General features: G+C 57.3%; 1 protein-coding gene and 1 long non-coding RNA gene across 3 annotated transcripts; one reads left to right on the plus strand and one right to left on the minus strand.

Annotated features, from left to right (window-relative positions):
• Positions 1–371: 371 nt before the first annotated feature.
• On the minus strand, positions 372–2,192 carry LOC147230845 (uncharacterized). The gene is made up of 2 exons (XR_015106554.1): positions 2,064–2,192; positions 372–1,775 (listed from the first exon to the last, which is right to left on the minus strand). It is a non-coding gene; the product is annotated as an uncharacterized LOC147230845 (long non-coding RNA).
• A 2,038-nt stretch (positions 2,193–4,230) lies between these two features.
• Positions 4,231–16,451, plus strand: setd1ba (SET domain containing 1B, histone lysine methyltransferase a). 2 transcript variants are annotated; one of them, XM_086151753.1, is made up of 19 exons: positions 4,231–4,660; positions 4,904–5,055; positions 5,327–5,425; positions 5,669–5,939; positions 6,652–6,773; positions 7,220–8,311; positions 9,464–10,201; positions 10,289–10,462; positions 10,537–10,630; positions 10,712–10,923; positions 11,010–11,085; positions 11,172–11,525; positions 11,602–11,742; positions 12,205–12,872; positions 13,059–13,226; positions 13,306–13,431; positions 13,530–13,649; positions 14,241–14,378; positions 14,463–16,451. In XM_086151753.1, the coding sequence occupies exons 1-19, from the start codon at positions 4,600–4,602 to the stop codon at positions 14,634–14,636; spliced, it is 4,980 nt and encodes a 1,659-aa protein (XP_086007879.1). In that variant the 5' UTR covers positions 4,231–4,599; the 3' UTR covers positions 14,637–16,451. The 2 variants fall into 2 exon arrangements, with proteins under 2 accessions (XP_086007879.1, XP_086007878.1); XM_086151752.1 differs by having other exon boundaries at positions 11,602–12,872.
• The last annotated feature ends 818 nt before the right edge of the window (positions 16,452–17,269 follow it).

The raw sequence follows: 17,269 nt of genomic DNA on the forward strand, positions 1-17,269 counted from the left end.
AGCCGGGAACCGAGGTCACGAGTGGGAATGGATGGCGGAGGAGGTCAGCGCCGCCGCCGTGTGCTCATGCGGCCGGCAAAAAGAAGTTTGGCGATTTGAAATCCATCCTTCCGGGACCGGGACCGAGGGAAAGCTTTGGGCGGAGGTTTGCGGGCGTTTTGAGAAAGCTGTCTCTTTAAGAGATAGGCAAAGTGAAGAGCGGCGTCAGACCCGTTTGGTCAAACGCTTGGAATCTCTCAAAGAGCCTCCTTTCATAAACCAGCCTAAAAAAAAAATAAAAAAAAAGACAAGTCGCTTCCCCTTGAAATAAAAACACTGAATGAACCGTTTGCAGAGTGATCGTACAGCCATGCCAGCAAACCTCGGGGGTTCTGTTTCATTCTTTATTTCACAAAAAAACAGTTCACATTGCAAAATCTCCTTTCAACATCCCAGAAGCTGCTTCAGATTCCAACAAAAAAACAACAAAACCAAAAACAAACACAGATATGGAGAGGGCTGCTTTTTCAAAATCAGAGAAATCAGCAAAAGCGTGACTCTAGGCTAAGACATCTCACATGCACGTACGAGGAGCTGGAAAGAGGAAAAAGAGGGTCGTGAGAGAAGAATACTGTACCACGGCAGGAATACTGTACCGGACGGGCGGCTGCACCCACACACTGACCCGGGGATCGGGAGCGGAGAGGATGTCCGATCCCGATCCCGGAGGCTGAGCTGCAGACAGATGGGTGGGTGGAGAGGTGCCACGGCGTCACCATCCCATAACCATCCACAGAAAGACAGACAGACAGACAGACAAGAGGCAGGCAGACAGGCGGACGAACGTGACCGTTTCAGAGGAGCTCTCGTGTTTGACTCGCAAGGTCAAACTTTGCTTGCCAAATGAAGGGAGGAGAAGAATGCAAATCTGTCCTGCCGGTGTGAGACACCTCCAGACAGTTTATCAAGTTTAAAAAAAAAATGGGGAAAAAAAACAAAACAACCAAGACTGATTTTTTTTTTTTTTTTTCCCAAACACCAGTCATCTGTCTGCAGGAGTCAGTCATCTGAGCGGAATAATCCGGTGTGCTCGCAGAGGCGCGACCCGCGGGGATTAACAGGCCTATAAATAACCCGAGCTGCAGGATTTGAACCTGGAGCCTCCGCCTGCTCGCCCTGTCACTTTTTCCGGCTTCCACGCACGGCGAGACGGCCGCTGCCGTGGCGGGGGAGGGGGAGGGGGAGAGCTGTGACCCGCGGACGGAGGAATCCGGCGTCGCGGGGCCTCGAGAACCGACGAGAACCGTGGCAGCGGCACTATTTCCCGTCGATCCGCGGAAGGAGACGCTCCCTGTTTCGGCCCCGGGTGGTGATGCGGCCTCCGCCGCGGATTTTTTTTTTTTTTTTTTTCCTCGACGCTTCGAGTCCTCATGACCTTATAAGGCGCTGTGTGGGAGCCGCGCGCCGCTGCCATGGCAACCGCTCGGGGTTGTCGACTTCCGGCGGGTTGCCGGGGAGACGCTTCCGCCTCGACCCGCCGCCGCTCCTTGCGCAAAAAAAAAAAAAAAAAAAAAACAACAACCCTTTCCGTCTTCCTCTCCGGCCGTTAAAAAACACTCCCGCTGCTTCGGTGTCGAAAAATGGGAAAGAAAAGAAGCCTCCGCCCGCCCCGCCCCGGCCCCGGCCCCCTCCGCGGCGCCCGGCGACCGAGCGAGCGACCTCACCCGGCTGTGGCGCAGCTACATTTTCCTTTGTGTGAAGAGAAGCAGCCATTTTGAAAAGTCCCGTTGTGTTTCCTACATTTCACCAGAAAGTCACACACACACACCAAAAAAAAGGTCTGGATTTAAACACCCAAACACGATTTAACGCTTGGATGACATGTTTTTGAATATTCACTGTAAGTGTACAATATCACTCAAAAACACGATTTAAATTTTTTTTTTTTTAAAAAAACAGCCGTTCTGATGAATCACGATTAGCTAAATGTAGCTCGTGTACGTGGCGTCTGTTTTCTGCTCTAAACTGTAGCGCATTTAAAAAGCCAAGCAAAGTGAGAGAAACGTCTCAAAGAGAGCCTTTACCTTTCAAAACAACATCCCCCGTGTAATATTATGGGATGGCTTAGTGAGAATTGTCGATAGGGAAGCGCTTTTAGTCGCCTGCTGTCCTGTCTTGAAGGAGAGAGAGGTGCTTTGCATGTTGCCCACACAGAGGATGCCGGCCAGCAATGAGCACAAAAACTCAAAAGTTTGACCTAAAGAAACAAAACAAGAGCTCAGCCTTCCCTCGCTAATGGATCCTTCCTTTTCAGGAGACGCATTCCTACCCCCTTATTAATGACAGTATTAGAGGATCCGGAGATGGAGCCGCAAACATTCCTCCCACCTCTGCGTTTAGGCCTGTTCACTGCATTTCAACAAAGTGCTGAGGTAAATATTTCCCCCCGGTGGAAGCGTTCCCCTCCACCTGCCTCCTCGCTGCGTTTCACTGTCTTATTATTTTCAGAGGAGAAAAGAAAAGGGCAAAAAAGGGGGGAAAAAAAAAGGGAGGTGGGGGCGACTTGAATGGACTTTGCAAATTTAGCTACGCCCTTGGAGCAAGGTCAGGCCGACGGTTACAAAGATCGCATTTGGTTTGTTAAATGGCAAATGGGGAGCACAAACCAATCGCGCCCCGAGCCGCCTCCACTCCTGTAGGTAGGGCACGGCACGGCACGGCACGGACCATCAGCTGCGAGCGTTGCTGTTGTGAAAGGAAGTGTTTAAAGTCATTAATCAGAGCAAACGGGGTGATCAATCAACAGTCAAAGTGCAAGCGGCTTAATGAAACTATTTTGCAATAAGGCCATTTGAGCAGCTTTGTTATTTGAAGAACGGTGACATAACCTCAACTGTAGGCTGTATTCATATGTCAGCATGCCATTGAACATATCGAATAGAGTTGTTGGCTACTAGAGAGAACGAAAAAGAAACAAACAAGAAAAAAAAGTCACAAAATGTAGAGTAGCTCAGGAGATACGATTTACAGGAAAAAAAAAAGCTTTAATAAACAGTAACTGCATGCCCCATTTTACAAGATCAAGTAACAGGAAAAAAAGGTTAGATTATCGTAGAAGAGTTGGACTTACTCATTGCTACTGATACAAGGCCATAAGTGCAATCTGCAGTACATTTTGTTACTTCAACTGTGTTTTTTTTTCCTCTCTCTACTTTTAACATCTCCACAACCATACACCTGTTTATTCACACTATTTGGTTTCTTTTCTTATAAATAGTATTATATGGGTGTGCCATGACCTAGTTAAGACAAAGATGGATTCCAGGCAGAGGAAAAAAGGCTCAAAATGTCACGGGGTATTACATCCAGTACATTCTCTTCCTTCTTCTCAATCCACTGAAAGGAGGAATCATGGATTTATCATAGTCCGTGAGAGGTGAGGAAATCGAGTGTAAGATCCCTTTTGGAACAAAGGAAACCCATGTAGGCCATTAAATCCTGTATTTTTTTTTTTTTTTTTAGGAAAATGGCTGCCGAGCGCTCGGCCCCCTCTCTCTGCTCTGCGTTGAAGGACTCCTGAGCCGTGCCTCTAATAGCGGCGGCTCCTCCGCCGCTGCGCGCTGATTGGCCCGCCGGCCTGCCGCTGTTAACCAGCCAATTGCCCGAGCACTGCGAAACAGCGAGCACGGCTTGGAGAGAAAAAAAAAAAAACAAAACAACAAAAACAACAAAAAACAGCTTGATCGATAATACTCACTCGGAGGAGGAGGAGGAAAAAAAAAAAAAAAAAAACAACTCGATTTTTATCCTATTTTTTGGCGTGTCCGATAATGGGCGCCCACCGCGGTGGGTGTCCGCGGGTGGGGGGGAACATACGCAGCGGCGTCGGCACTAGTTTGTGTCGGTGAGCCTGAGAGTTCCTGACGGAACCACCGCATTCTAACGGTTGTAAACATCGGCACAATGGCGTGACGTATCCCCCGATCCCACCGCCCGTCACAACGCCAACGGCTCGGAGAGCTCGGCGAGGGCGAAGGAGACACGGGTAGATCGTGAAACCCGCCGGCCGTTCGGTCCCGGCGTCAACCCCGCCGCCGAGTCGGCGTTTCACGTCGAAAACCGCGGAAGCACACGCCGCCGAACGCACGCTGTTCGGGAGCTTTTAGCAGCAGTTAGAAAGACGTTGCCCACTGGGTCTGATGTTTGTCTGCTGGGTAAATCGACTCGGTAGATTCCACGCCAAATATTTACACGTCCCCACACAAAAAAAAAATCAGAGAGTCGTCGCTTAGAGAAAAAAACACGCCAAAAACACCCGGCACGTACGCCGAAGTCGCCGGTGTCGTCGTGTGATTTTTCATGGCGTTTTACTCGAGGCGAAACGGCTCCGTCGGAGGGGGGCAAGTTTGTGGCGAAAGTGCTGCCAGCGTCGGCGCCGGGCCAGCCTAGCGGTGTATTGTGGGAGAGACACAGGCTACAGAGCAGCCACACAATATGTGTTGGCTCTCGCTGGAAAAGGAGGCAGTATTCTTCAAGCTAAATCATGTAATGTAAGCGGCCAAAGGGAAGCGATTTCGTCTTTTCGTACGATCCAAGAGCTTTCACTCGATCGGATGAACCATGTTCAAGCCGGGGGAGAGGAACAAATTGAACGAAGACCATGGCAGAAAGCAGAGTTCAAGTAAGCTTGTTCTTTTTCCCCCCTTTCTCCGGCTCTCCTAATGCCTGTTTTCCGTCACTGGGATCAACGCTAGATCCCGTCCCCCCTCCGCCGCCCCCGCCGCCGAACTCATGCATCCGTAGCGTCGGTGGATTTCAAAGTGTTTTGGCGAGCTGGCCGGCTCCGGGAGCCTCACGTTAGCCCGTGTGTGTGTGTGTGTGTGTGTGTGTGTGTGTGTGTGTGTGTGTCCGCCCGTCGTTGCAGGCTTGGCGAACGGCATGGGCAGTCATCCCGTCTGCGGCTCGGCGGAGAAGCGGAGTCACCACTGGAGCAGTTACAAGTTGATGATCGACCCGGCGCTCAAGAAGGGTCCGCACAAACTCTACCGCTACGACGGACACACTTTCAGCATGCCCGTAAGTGCACCACAATAGTAACCCGGCCGCCGACCTCCATGATGCGTTTGCACATCGCCCCGCGTCGCCGTGCCCGTCCACGGGCATGTTTTCTGGACGCCCCCCCCCTTCCCTCCTTCGCCCCCCCATCCCATCCCATCCCATCCCACGCAGACGCCTCTTCCGGGGTGTCCACGGTTGCAGCTTTGCAACAAGTTCTCGCCCGGTGAAGTTGTGAATGGGGAAGGATAACACGGCTGTCTTCACCCTCCTCCTCCTCCTCCTCCTGCAGAATCCTGGGATCCCGCCGGTGGACATCGTCCGGGACCCGCGGATCGGACGCCTCTGGACCAAATACAAAGAGACCGACTTGCCGGTTCCCAAATTCAAGGTATCCGTCCTGACGGAGAGTGTGTGTGTGCAGGCTTTTCCATGTGGGAGAAGGAGGTGGCTGTCAGAAGTCCCAGACACACCCCCTGCTCGTCTTCGCGACCAACAACACCGGTGCACGCGGAAAACGACAAACACGCCGGGGAAATGAACGAATGCACGGGTTTCAGTCCGGACCCCGGTGCTTCTCGTCCCGGTCCGGGAGCGCTAACCGAGTCCCCCCCCCCCCCCCCCCGTCTCCCAGATCGACGAGTGCTACATCGGCCCGGTGCCCCCGAAGGAGGTGACGTTCGCCCGGCTCAACGACAACATCCGGGAGGGCTTCCTGGGCGACATGTGCAAGAAGTTCGGCGACATCGAGGAGGTGGAGATCGTTTACAACCCCAAGAACAAGAAGCACCTGGGCATCGCCAAGGTGGTGTTTGAGAGCGTCAAGGCCGCCAAGGTGGCCGTGCAGTCGCTGCACAACACGTCCGTCATGGGAAACATCATCCACGTGGAGCTGGATCCCAAAGGTAAACACCGCGTTCAGGCGTGCGCGTGCAGGGGGGGGGGGGGGGGGGTGTTTGATTTGTTTCTTCGAGGAAGGTGTCAATCTCATGTTTTCAAATATAGGTGCGTCGCCTGGTAACCCAGGGTTAATTCAATTTCATGTAACGTAATGCTGCTCCCAGAAGCCCCTGAGCCCAGGGTCCGGGTTCCCCCCGGACGCCTGATTCCAGCTCTGGAAACAAACATTAAATCACCTGTCTGCCCCCCCACGCTCGCCCCAGAGTCGCTTTTATCCGAAATGACCCCTTTCCCGCTGTCACTGCGAACACGTTGGGGCTCGTAATGCAAAGTGATATTTACCGCCGAGCTGTGCTCATTTAAATGAAACCGATGATATTTTAACAGGCAGACTGTAAGCGCCGTCAGCTGACGAGAGTCGGTCCTCCTCAAACAGAGATTCTGTCGTATGAATTATCTGTGACATATTATATGTGACATCGGCGGCGAGGCGATGTGAAATGTTTTACCGACTTTAGCCGTCCCAAGGTTTTATATGGATAGCATGTACCGGCTTGTTTTTTATTTTGCCTGGTTTGAGGCGTTCAGGTGGGCAGCTGACCGCCTGCCGCCGAGCCGGCGTCGCACAGTCGGGCGTTTTCGATGCACGCCGCTAAGCCGTGATGAAATTTGCTCTCAAACTTGGTGTCGTATCCGTGCCCCTGTGTTGTTCTCCAGGTGAGAACCGCCTGCGGTACTTCCAGCTCCTGATGAACGGGAGCTACACGCCGCAGACGCTGCCGGTCGGCGGAGAGGAGGCCAGGGAGGTGTCCCCCCGAAGCCTGGCAGAAGCCTTACTGGTAAGAGCGCCGCCGACCGCTTCTGAAAACGGTTTCCCGACCGGCGTTTAGTGTCCCGCGTCGGCCCCGGGTTTTTGCGCCGTCCTCAATTGTCGTGTTTTTATCAAGCGAACGAGTCGGACGCAGTCCTTTCCGACCGGGCGGTGTCCCGGAGGGAAGAAGCCTCTGAGGTGAAACTGCAAAGACATTGAAACTTGCACTTTGACCCCGTTTTACAAGACCCCCCCCCCCCCCCCCCCCCCAGCGCTGCACCTTGATTCTGCCCTGCCGCTGTGCTTTTGCGGCGATGCTCTCCGCTACGTGTTTTGAAATGTAACCCTAAAGCTCCGATGCTGCCGCGTCGCTCCCGACACGCCGCATTCTGTATTACCAGCACCAGTGTTTCATCAGCGCGGACGTCCCGGTTGCCGCCTTCACCGACCCGTGTCCCGTGTGTCTCCCGTCAGGCCTGCGAGCCCATCCGCAGGTTGTCGGAGAGCAGCGCGTCGGCGGCGGGGGGCTCGGTGCCGCCCAGCAGCTCCAACACTCCGCTGTCCCTGGAGACGGGCTACTCCAGCCTCAGGCAGGACACGCCCCAGTCGCAGGGAACCCCCCACACCCCGCGCCAGGCGGGCACCCCCTTCTCCCAGGACTCCAACTTCTCCAGCCGCCAGTCCACGCCGGCCTACCAGTCCGGCCGGCCCGAGAGCTCCGGGAGTTACAAGTCGCGGAGGCACGAGAGCAAGTTCCAGGACGCGTACAACCGGCGGCCGGAGAGGCCCCAGTACCGCAGCAACATGTATCGGAGTACCACGTCGGAGCCGGCGCCCTTCAAGCAGCACCAGCTGACCCCCCCCGAGCCCCCGCCCTCCACCCCCTCTTTCACCTACACGGCGCCCCCGCCCGCCACGCCCAACTTCAAGTCCGCCTTCTCGCCCTACCAGGCTCCCTTGCCCCCCGCCTTCCCCCCCTCGGAGCCGGCCTTCCACCACTCGGCCCAAAGGGAGGGCGATTACATCCGGCCCCCGCAGCCGCCCCCGGCGGCCGCCACGGATTTTCTGCCCGTCAAGGATCGTCCGGAAACCCCTCCCGTCCCCGAGCCCCCGCCGGAGCCCGTGGCCCACCCGACCACCCCTCCCCCGCGGACGCCCGAGCAGTGCGCCTCGCCCGGCTCGCCGGCGCTGGACCCGGAGCGCAACAGCCTGGACTCCCGCATCGAGATGCTCCTCAAGGAGAAAAGGACAAAGCTGCTGCCGTTCCTGGCCGAGCGAGACTCCGACACCGAAGTGCGAATGGAGGGGAGTCCCATCTCCTCCTCGTCCTCCCAGCTGTCCCCCGTACCCCCCTTCACCTGCGGCCCGCAGAATTCCCGTCCCTGTAGCACCGGTTTGGAGGACATCAGTCCGACCCCGCTGCCGGACTCGGAGGACGAAGAGCCCGTTCCCGGAACCGCCTCCCTGATCAAGAAAAGCGGCTCTCCTGTCCAGGAGGCCATCGGCAACAGCGACCTCAAAGACGGACAACACCAAGGCCCCGGCCCCGCCGACAAAATGGACACGGTGAGACGCCGACCTCTCTCTCCGTTTGCGAAAAAAGGTGCCCGTTTACCCTTCCTTGAACGCGTACGGCGCGCCGTCCTGTCGCATTAACGGTAGAATCGAGCCCGTCGGTTCGTCCCGGGAGAACGTCCCGGTCTTTGCTCACGGCCGGCGCAGCGGCGACGTGGAAGACACCGAAACCGAGGTCCGGTTTCGCTTCGGTGCGCTCGTAGTAAACTTTCCCCTTCCTGTCATCGTTGTTTCCTCTGTGAATTGTCAAGGGAGTCGTTGTTTGACAACAAATAGCGGTGCGGTGCCTGCGCCGGGTCCCGCCGCGCTCTCCGCGAACGTGTTTGATTGCCGCGCGAGTCTTTCTCCGTCGCGCACGTGAACTTTGAAGTGGCCGTTGCATCATCGGTCCCGCAAGGTCCGGTGTCCCGACGCCGCGCTGTTTTTTTCAACCGAGATAAGAGCAGATGTAACAAAGAGGAATTGAACCGTCTTGTTTCCTCTTTCGAGCGCTCATTGCGCATACCTTCGCGGAGGAAAACAAAACTTGGCTGTTGGCCCCATTCAACGCTGCACTTCCTGGTTTTGCGTCGCGCGGCGGTCGGGATCGGCCACGCCGTCTCACGTCTCACGTTTCGGTCATTTCAAAGCCAAATGAACATTCAGGGTAACGACGCCGCTCCCGCGCCGCCGTTGAGTGCGATTCCTTCTCAGCATAACAAACAGACGCAGGAGTTTGAACCGTCAGCTTTTTGTCGTGTGAGACGGCGTGACGCCCGAGCGCCCGACTCCGTTTGGAAACAGGAGGACAGAAATGGGTCAGTTGTGTTTAACTGCGCCGGTGTGTATACTAAACTTTGAACTCGGAGCCACGCTTACGTGATTTGTTGCTCCCTCGTTTGAAAACATTAACAAACGGGTCGATATTGAATCGACGCCTCCTTCGGGGTGAAATGTTTGGACGGACGGTTTCAGCCACGGGAGTTCGACTCATCCTCTTATTCCCGGAAGTAGATATTTCACCGCTTCCGGCGCCTTCGGCCCGAGGGCTCGGTACCAGTGAAGCGCTAAAAGTCAGAAAGCCGTCGAACGGACGGCGCGGTCTGTGCGGATGAAGACCGAGCCCGGCCCGGAAGCCCTGACCCTCTGTCCCTCTCCACACAGAGCCACCAGTCGTCGGGAGAGGACATGGAGATCTCGGACGACGAGATGCCCGGCACCCCGACGGGCGGCGACTGCGGCAAAGGCATCGTGGTGAACTCGGCCGTGTCCCCGATGCAGACCATGTCCATCCCGCCGCCGGGGTTCCCCCACCTGGCCCACCAGGCCGGCTTCCCCATCCCGCACCACCCCCTCGCCGCTCACTCTGCCGTCCCGGGACACCCGGCCCACCTGGCCGGAGTCCACCCGCACATGCTGACGCCCATGACTCACTACCCCCACAGCATGATGCCGCTGCTGCAAATGGACCTGATGAACTGCCTGCGCTGGGAGCAGTGGAGCACGGTGCCCATGTCCTTCCAGATGCAGCAGCAGATGCTGAGTCGCATCGCCCAGACCAGAGGGCCGTATCCCTATCACCACTTCCTGGACGGCGGCGCCTCGGGGCCGTTCGCCGGCCACTACGCGCACCTGACCATGGCCGGCGCGGCCATGAGCGGCGCCGGCGCGCTCGGGCAGCAATGGCAGCATCCCATGCCCAAGTTCAACCCCACCGTCCCCCCTCCTGGGTACGAGAGCAAGAAGGAGGATCCTCACAAGGTCACGGTGGACGGCGTGCTGCAGGTCATCGTCAAGGAGCTGAAAGCCATCATGAAGAGGGACCTCAACCGGAAGATGGTGGAGGTGGTGGCTTTCAGGGCCTTCGACGACTGGTGGGACAAGAAGGAACGCTCGGCTAAGGTGGGCTTCGCTTCCGGGGCGCGCCGATACGATGTCGTCGGTAATAAATCGAGGTTCTGTCGAGAGTGACGGCCCCCTCTCCCCCAGGCGTCTCTGACACCGGTCAAAGGCGGCGAGGGGAAGGACGACGAAAGGCCCAAACCCAAAGAGACCATGGCGTCCAGCCTGCTGGAGAATTGGAACAAGGGCGAGGGTCTGGGCTACGAGGGCATGGGCCTGGGGATCGGTCTGCGAGGAGCCATCCGACTACCGTCGTTCAAGGTAAGCCTCCTCCCGGCGCCGCTGACCGGCTCCGCCTGCGATCGCGGCGTCTAACGGCGGCCGTCGGCGCTCAGGTCAAGAGGAAGGATCCGCCCGAGGCCGCGGCTGCCGGGGAGAGCAAGCGAGCCCGACCCTCCACGCCGGCGGACGACGAGCTGGAGGACGAAGGTAACCGTCTGTCCGGCGCCCCGGAGCGGGTACGGGTCGCCCCCGCCTTCGCTGACCCGCCTTCCGCTCCGTCCCCGTCAGACCGGGACCGGGACCCGGCCGAGCTCCCCTTGGACGACGCCAAGATGGACGGCGACGCCACCACCGCCAAGAGGAGGCACTCGCGGCCGCTGGAGCTGGACAGCGAGGGAGAGGAGGACGTGGACACCTCGGGGAAGGAGGAGGAGTCTCTGTGCGACAGGGAGGAGGAACCCGATGAATCCGAGGCTACGGACAGGATATCGTCCGGCAAAGTGAGTGTCGGCCAGCTTCCCCCCCGACGGCGCGTTCGCCGCTCGGTCGCGCTGAAACATCTGCGCGCTTTGTGTTTCCGCCTCAGAGCAACGACGGCGGCGACGAGGACGAAGAGGAAGACTCGTCCAGCGAGAGCGCCTCCTCGGACTCCTCCGATGAAGGTGCCCCACGCGAACGGCGGCGGCGGTTTGACGCGTTCGGGTCGCGTTTTCCTGGTTTCATCGCGTCTTCGCTCGGTCTCTTGCAGAAAGCGGGAGCTCCTCTTCCTCCCGGGTCAGCTCCGACTCCTCGTCGGAAAGCTCCGACTCCTTTGAGTACGAGCTGAGCTCGGAAGACGACGAGGACAAAGACGACGACGACCTCGAACCGGATGAGCTGGACGACGGCGACAAACGGGCCAAGACGCCCTCGTCGTCTTCGTCCTCCTCGTCTTCGTCTTCTGACGAAGAGGAGGGCCAGGCGGAGAAGAAGCCGGCGAGCCCGCCCGCGAGCAAGATCTCGGACGCTAAGGAGACGCTAAGCAGGCTCAAACGCAGACCCCCCAGTCCTGAAGAGGAGCCCCTGGAGGCCCTGAGGCCTCCGTCCCCCAAAGGCGTCCCAGGTGAGAACCCAGTGTCACACCGCCTCGCACCGTTCCAAGAGTTGAATCAGCTTTTAACGGCGTTTCCTCTCCGCAGTTAAAGAGCGAGACGTCGGTGTGGATGGTAAAATCCCCGTCGTGAAGGCGGCGCCTCAGGAGCACGCCGGCGCCGCCGCCCTGCGGCCGCCCACGCCCACGGGCGCCCTGCCCGCCGCTGACCACCAGGCGAAAAGCAAAGGTAAAGCAGCGTGCGAGGAGGTCGCCTCGGCCCCCGCCCCGCTAACCCCGTCCCGCTTAGACCCGACACCCGGCCCCAGAACCAACTCTGCGTCTCTGTTGCACCTCCCCCTCCCGCCTCGCCCGGCGGCGGAGGGCCGGCCGCTCCTCCAGCCGCCCCCCGGGCCCCTGTCCGACCCCCCCCAGCGGGCCCGCCTCCCCACCGACGAGGACATACCCCGCACGCCGGGCAGAGACCTGATGGAGCGGGCCCGCGGTCTGGGCAAGTCCCAGAGCACGGACGCGGTGCCCGTCACCCCCGGCGGGGACGCCCCGTTGACGGGCAGCAGCCTGTCGCTTAGCTCGCCCCACGTTCCCGGTAGCCCCTTTTCCTACCCGGCACAGTCTCCTGTCCTTAGCGCCGGAGTCCCGCGCACTCCAGGCAGAGACTTAACGTTCACCCCTGTCTTCCCTGACCCCACAGCGCTGCCTCTCAATAGGAAAGTATCCTCTGAGAGCCTGGACGATAGACCGCTCTTTAAGGAGCCGCCCGTCAGCGCCGTGCCCAGCCAGGCCGGCGCCGCGCCGGCCGGCCCCCCGGAGGGCCTCCCCGCCGGCCTCCCCGGGGACCACGCGGCGCCGTTTGACGCCGCGCCGTCAAAGCGGAAACCCGGGAGGCCCCGGGGCAGAAAGACCCCCGTCGTCGAGACCGCCGACGAGTCCTTGGACCTGTCGTCCGAGCCTCCGCCCGACGGCGCGCGCATGGGAGACCTTTCCGTGCAAATAATGGGCGGCAAGTCCCCCGATCCGTCCGGCCTGGACTTCGAGGACGGGGACGGCGAGCCGCGGACGCTGCTGCCGCCCCGAGACGCCTTCCTGCCCTACGGGAAGCAGCTGCCGGCCAAGCCGGCGCGAAGGACGCGTCGGGGTTGGGGCGAGATCCTGCTGGGCGGCCTGTCCCCCGTCTCCAGCCCCCCGCGGGCCTACTTCACCCCGAGGACCAACTTCGAGGAGGTGACCATCCTGTACGACATCTGGAACGAGGGCATCGACGAGGAGGACATCCGCCTGCTGCAGACCACCTACGACAAGATGCTGCAGCAGGACAACGGCAACGACTGGCTGAACGACACGCTGTGGGTCAACCATCCTCATATCCTTTGTGTCGGCGCGTTCGTCTTCGCGGGCCGAACCAACCGGAAGTGCGCCGGTCTCAGATCGCCGCACAATAGATGCGTTTGGTTTCTTTGTTCGGAGTTTTCCGCTCCGTAGCGCCGAGCGGCGGCGCCCTCTGGTGGCGGAAGCGAGATACTGTTTTGTCTCCTTGACTCCGCCGCACCCACCAACATCCCCGGGGTGAAGAAGAAGAGGAGGGACGACGGGATGAGGGATCACATGACCGGCTGCGCCAGGAGCGAGGGCTACTACAAGATCGACAAGAAGGACAAGATCAAGTATCTGCAGAGCACGCGGCTGCAGTCGGAGGAGCCGCCCATGGACACCCAGGTGGGACCCGGGCTCCTTCCTGGAGGTCAGTCCGTGTGAGGCGGCCTGCCACCACCACCAACCCTCTTGTTCCCCGCAGGGTATGAGCATCCCCGCGCAAGTCCACACGTCCACCAGAGCCGGCTCGGAGCGCCGCTCGGAGCAGCGCCGGCTGCAGTCGTCGTTCGCCTGCGACAGCGACCTGTTGAAGTTCAACCAGTTGAAGGTGAGAAGGTCCGGTCCGCCTCGGCGGAGGCGGCGGGCCGGATCCTCGGACGTCGCCGTCACCGCCTTTGAAATGTCGCTTTCTCCTCGCCTCCACAGTTCCGTAAGAAGAAGATCAGGTTCTGTAAGTCTCACATCCACGACTGGGGTCTGTTTGCCATGGAGCCCATCGCCGCCGACGAGATGGTCATCGAGTACGTGGGACAGAACATCAGACAGGTGAGAGGCCTCCTTCTCCTCACAGCTCAAGTCCGGGAGGTCCGTGATCATCCGCATACTCTGTGGTTACCTCCTTGTCCGCTAGCTTGCGGGCGTTGCTTGAAAAGCGCTTGCGTGAGGGTTTTGCTTTCCTGGGAGAAACATCTGGATGGCCTTCTCGCAGGCCTTTAAGACTCTTCTGGGAGAAGCTTAATAAACCGTGGGACGTTAGCATCGCTAAATGTAAATGTAACTAAAGGAAGTAAAGTTAAGGATAGAGAACCAGATGGAAATCTCCCCTAACACCTTCGTCCCATCTTCAAGGTCAATATGCTTAATAACATTTATTTTTTTTATATAGAGATGAATAGTAAAGTCTCATTGTTTAAAATCCCGTCACAAACCCGTGTTCCGGAAGGGATCGATAGCATTTTCACTGACGTCAATGTGGAAACGCACCACGGGAGCGTCTTGAATCGGAACCTCGTCGGTCAGGGTTTCTCGGCGTCGCCCTCCGAGCCTCCGGGGGTCGGACAAGATGATCTCGGACGGCAGAAGCTCCGCCGCCGGACCTCGAGCGGACCTTCAGATGTGTCGCGGTCTTGTTCGCAGGTCATCGCCGACATGCGCGAGAAGCGTTACGAGGAGGAGGGCATCGGGAGCAGCTACATGTTCCGCGTCGACCACGACACCATCATAGACGCCACCAAGTGTGGCAATTTCGCCCGTTTCATCAACCACAGCTGCAACGTAAGACCTCCGGCCGCACGCCGTATCTCCCCCGGCACGAGAAGGACCTCCTCTCAGTGCACGTGTTCCCCTCTCTGCTTGCAGCCCAACTGTTATGCCAAGGTCATCACGGTGGAGTCGCAGAAGAAGATCGTGATCTACTCGCGGCAGCCCATCAACGTCAACGAGGAGATCACGTACGACTACAAGTTCCCCATCGAGGACGTGAAGATCCCGTGTCTGTGCGGGGCCGAGAACTGCCGGGGAACGCTGAACTAGCGTCCGCCGGACCTCCGGCTCGCCGTCTGGCCGCACGCCACGCAGATGAACTCTAGATTGTTTACGATTCATGGTGCTCTTGAAACGGAAAAAAAAAAACAACAACAACAAAAACCCTTTTTATGTCTGCCAGTGACCCAGAAGTTACAAAACACTTGCTGGTGCAGCATCTTCTCCTCATCCTCCTCCTCACTCAGTATTGGAGCCCGGCTGCTTCACGGGCCGGGACGCCGCCGAACGTCCGGATGCTCGGCGACGCCGTGGAGACACACACACGACACACACATCTCCGGCGGCGGAGGACGGCAGGACGGCAGGAATCCCGCTTGCTCTTTCCTACCTCCACCCTCACATTTGTCCTGAAAGCAAATCAAACTCATTTAGAAACACACACACACACACACACACACATGACTGAAAGGCTTAAATCCTGCCCCCCCCCCCCCTCGTCCCCCACGCCGCCGCTCCAGGCCGCCGCCGCCGCATCCTGTTCGTTTATGCAAAAAGTCCAAGGCCCCGTGCAGAGTTTGTACTCCCGATATTCCAGTGTTCCTCTGCAAGACACTACGTGTGTGTGTGTGTGTGTGTGTGTGTGTGTGTGTGTGTGTGTGTGTGTGTGTGTGTGTGTGTGTGTGTGTGTGTGTGTGTGTGTGTGTGTGTGTGTGTGTGTGAGAGAGAGAGAGAGAGAGAACGACCCCTACAAGAAAAGAAGAATAGTTTCAGCAGCACCTGGAAGAAACACACATTGGTCTTCTTTGTTAAAGTGCCGTGTGTGTGTGTGTGTGTGTGTGTGTGTGGAGGCCGAGCCGATCCGGGTCTCCTCAGACTTCACCCCGTCTCCCGCCGCCTCTTGGTTTTTTGTTTTTCCCATGAGTTTGAGACGCGGTGGTCCTGCAGCGGTGTTCTAACAGTGTTCCTTAGCATCACGCATCCACACACACACACACACACACACACACACCCACGGTCGGGTCGAGGCGCTTCCCCCGGCCCAGGAGACCCGAAGGGGATCTCGACCAAGTGTTTGGAGATGCACCCGAGGCGTGCACGTCCGCTTCACTCCCTGGCCTCCTTCCCTCAAGACCAAGTCAGTCTTTTCTTTCATTTGGATTCATTAGGGAGGTTTTTGTTTGTTTTGTTTTCCACCAGTGATGTTAATATTGTATATGTTCATGTACAGAAGATCTAAAGCTTTTTTTATTATCTTCACAAGGGTAACACTTTTAAATGCATATTTCTCTTTTTTTAACAAGAAGAAAAAGAAAAAAAAAAGACTGAGTATTTAAATATTTTCAGGGATCTGTAAAAGGAATCTGAGGATTTAAAAGGCTGTTTATTTAAAGAAAATAGGTCCACTGTGTACAGGAAGTCTCCACCTCCCTTTGAAAGATTGTTTCTTGTAGAAACGTCTTCATTTTCTCGCCCATTTGCTTTGTTATCGTAAAGATGTGTAAATACTGTAACTGTGAATACTATATAAATATCTATATTTTTGTTCCCTGGGATTTGCTACATGATCACAGCTCCAAGAGCTATGGAACACGAGGCGAGCGACGAGCTTGTAGCAGGAAATTCAGCTTGTGTCAAGCTTTCCTTTTCTTTTTTTTTTATTTTCTGTTTGTAAATTCTATGAAAAGTTGTTTTGCAGTGTGGAGAATTCAAAAAAAACTAAAAAAAACAAAAACAAAAAGGTGCAGAATCGGCGCGGGGAGAGGTTTGCTGAGTCAGCCGACTCCCCGCGTCTATTTATTACATGATAAATGTATGAAAAAAGGAAAAAAATGGAAATAAAGCAATTTTGCATTCATCCATAAACGGTGTTCTGGTCGTGCAAAAGCAGAAGCGAGTCCTCCTGTGGTTCCCTGAGGCCTCCTCTGGTTCCTGAGGCCTCTGGTCCCCGAGGCCTCCTCAGGTCCCCGAGACCTCCTCTGGTCCCTGAGGCCTCCTCTGGTTCCTGAGGCCTCCTCTGGTCCCCAAGACCTCCTCTGGTCCCCGAGGCCTCCTCTGGTTCCAGGGGCCTCCTCTGGTCCCCAAGACCTCCTCTGGTTCCTGAGTCCTTCTGTGGTACCTGAGGCCTCCTCTGGTTCCTGAGGCCTCCTGCAACCACAAGGTCAGGAGCTCCATCCCATCCTCGCTGCGTTTGCGTGGGAAAGTGAGAGCTGCCCCCTGGAGGTCCAGCAGCGCAGAGACACCGCCGAGGTACCTCCGACCTTCGTCTCTGCTCTCAGGCTTCTCGACTTGGAGACCAAATCCAAGGTGACCGTGCGTTCTCCTCCTTCGGGCCGCTCCCTCCAGGGTCTCCACAATGAATCCACAGTGAATCCACCTCCTCCATCTCACCTTGATATCTGTATCTTCTCACACCAGCTAACTCCCATGTCCTCTCCTACTGCCTCCATGCAAACTCCTCTCAGGTCTTCCTCCAGACCTCCTGCCACCGTCCTTCCCCCCTCAGATCCACCATCCGTCCTCTCGGCGTGACCGAACCATCTCCGAACATCTACCCTGCGATCTGCCGGACTCCTTCCAGATCCTCTCCGTCCTCCTCGTCCAGGAGAACCTCGACATCTTCATGTCTGAACAGACCGGCGCTCCTACCGCTCACGTTCCACCGGGAGAAGCTCCACTGCATG

Source organism: Fistularia commersonii, chromosome 9 (assembly GCF_037954325.1).
Source record: "Fistularia commersonii isolate RoL2024-O1a breed Wild chromosome 9, RoL_Fcom_v1.0, whole genome shotgun sequence".
Classification (NCBI taxonomy): domain Eukaryota; kingdom Metazoa; phylum Chordata; class Actinopteri; order Syngnathiformes; family Fistulariidae; genus Fistularia; species Fistularia commersonii.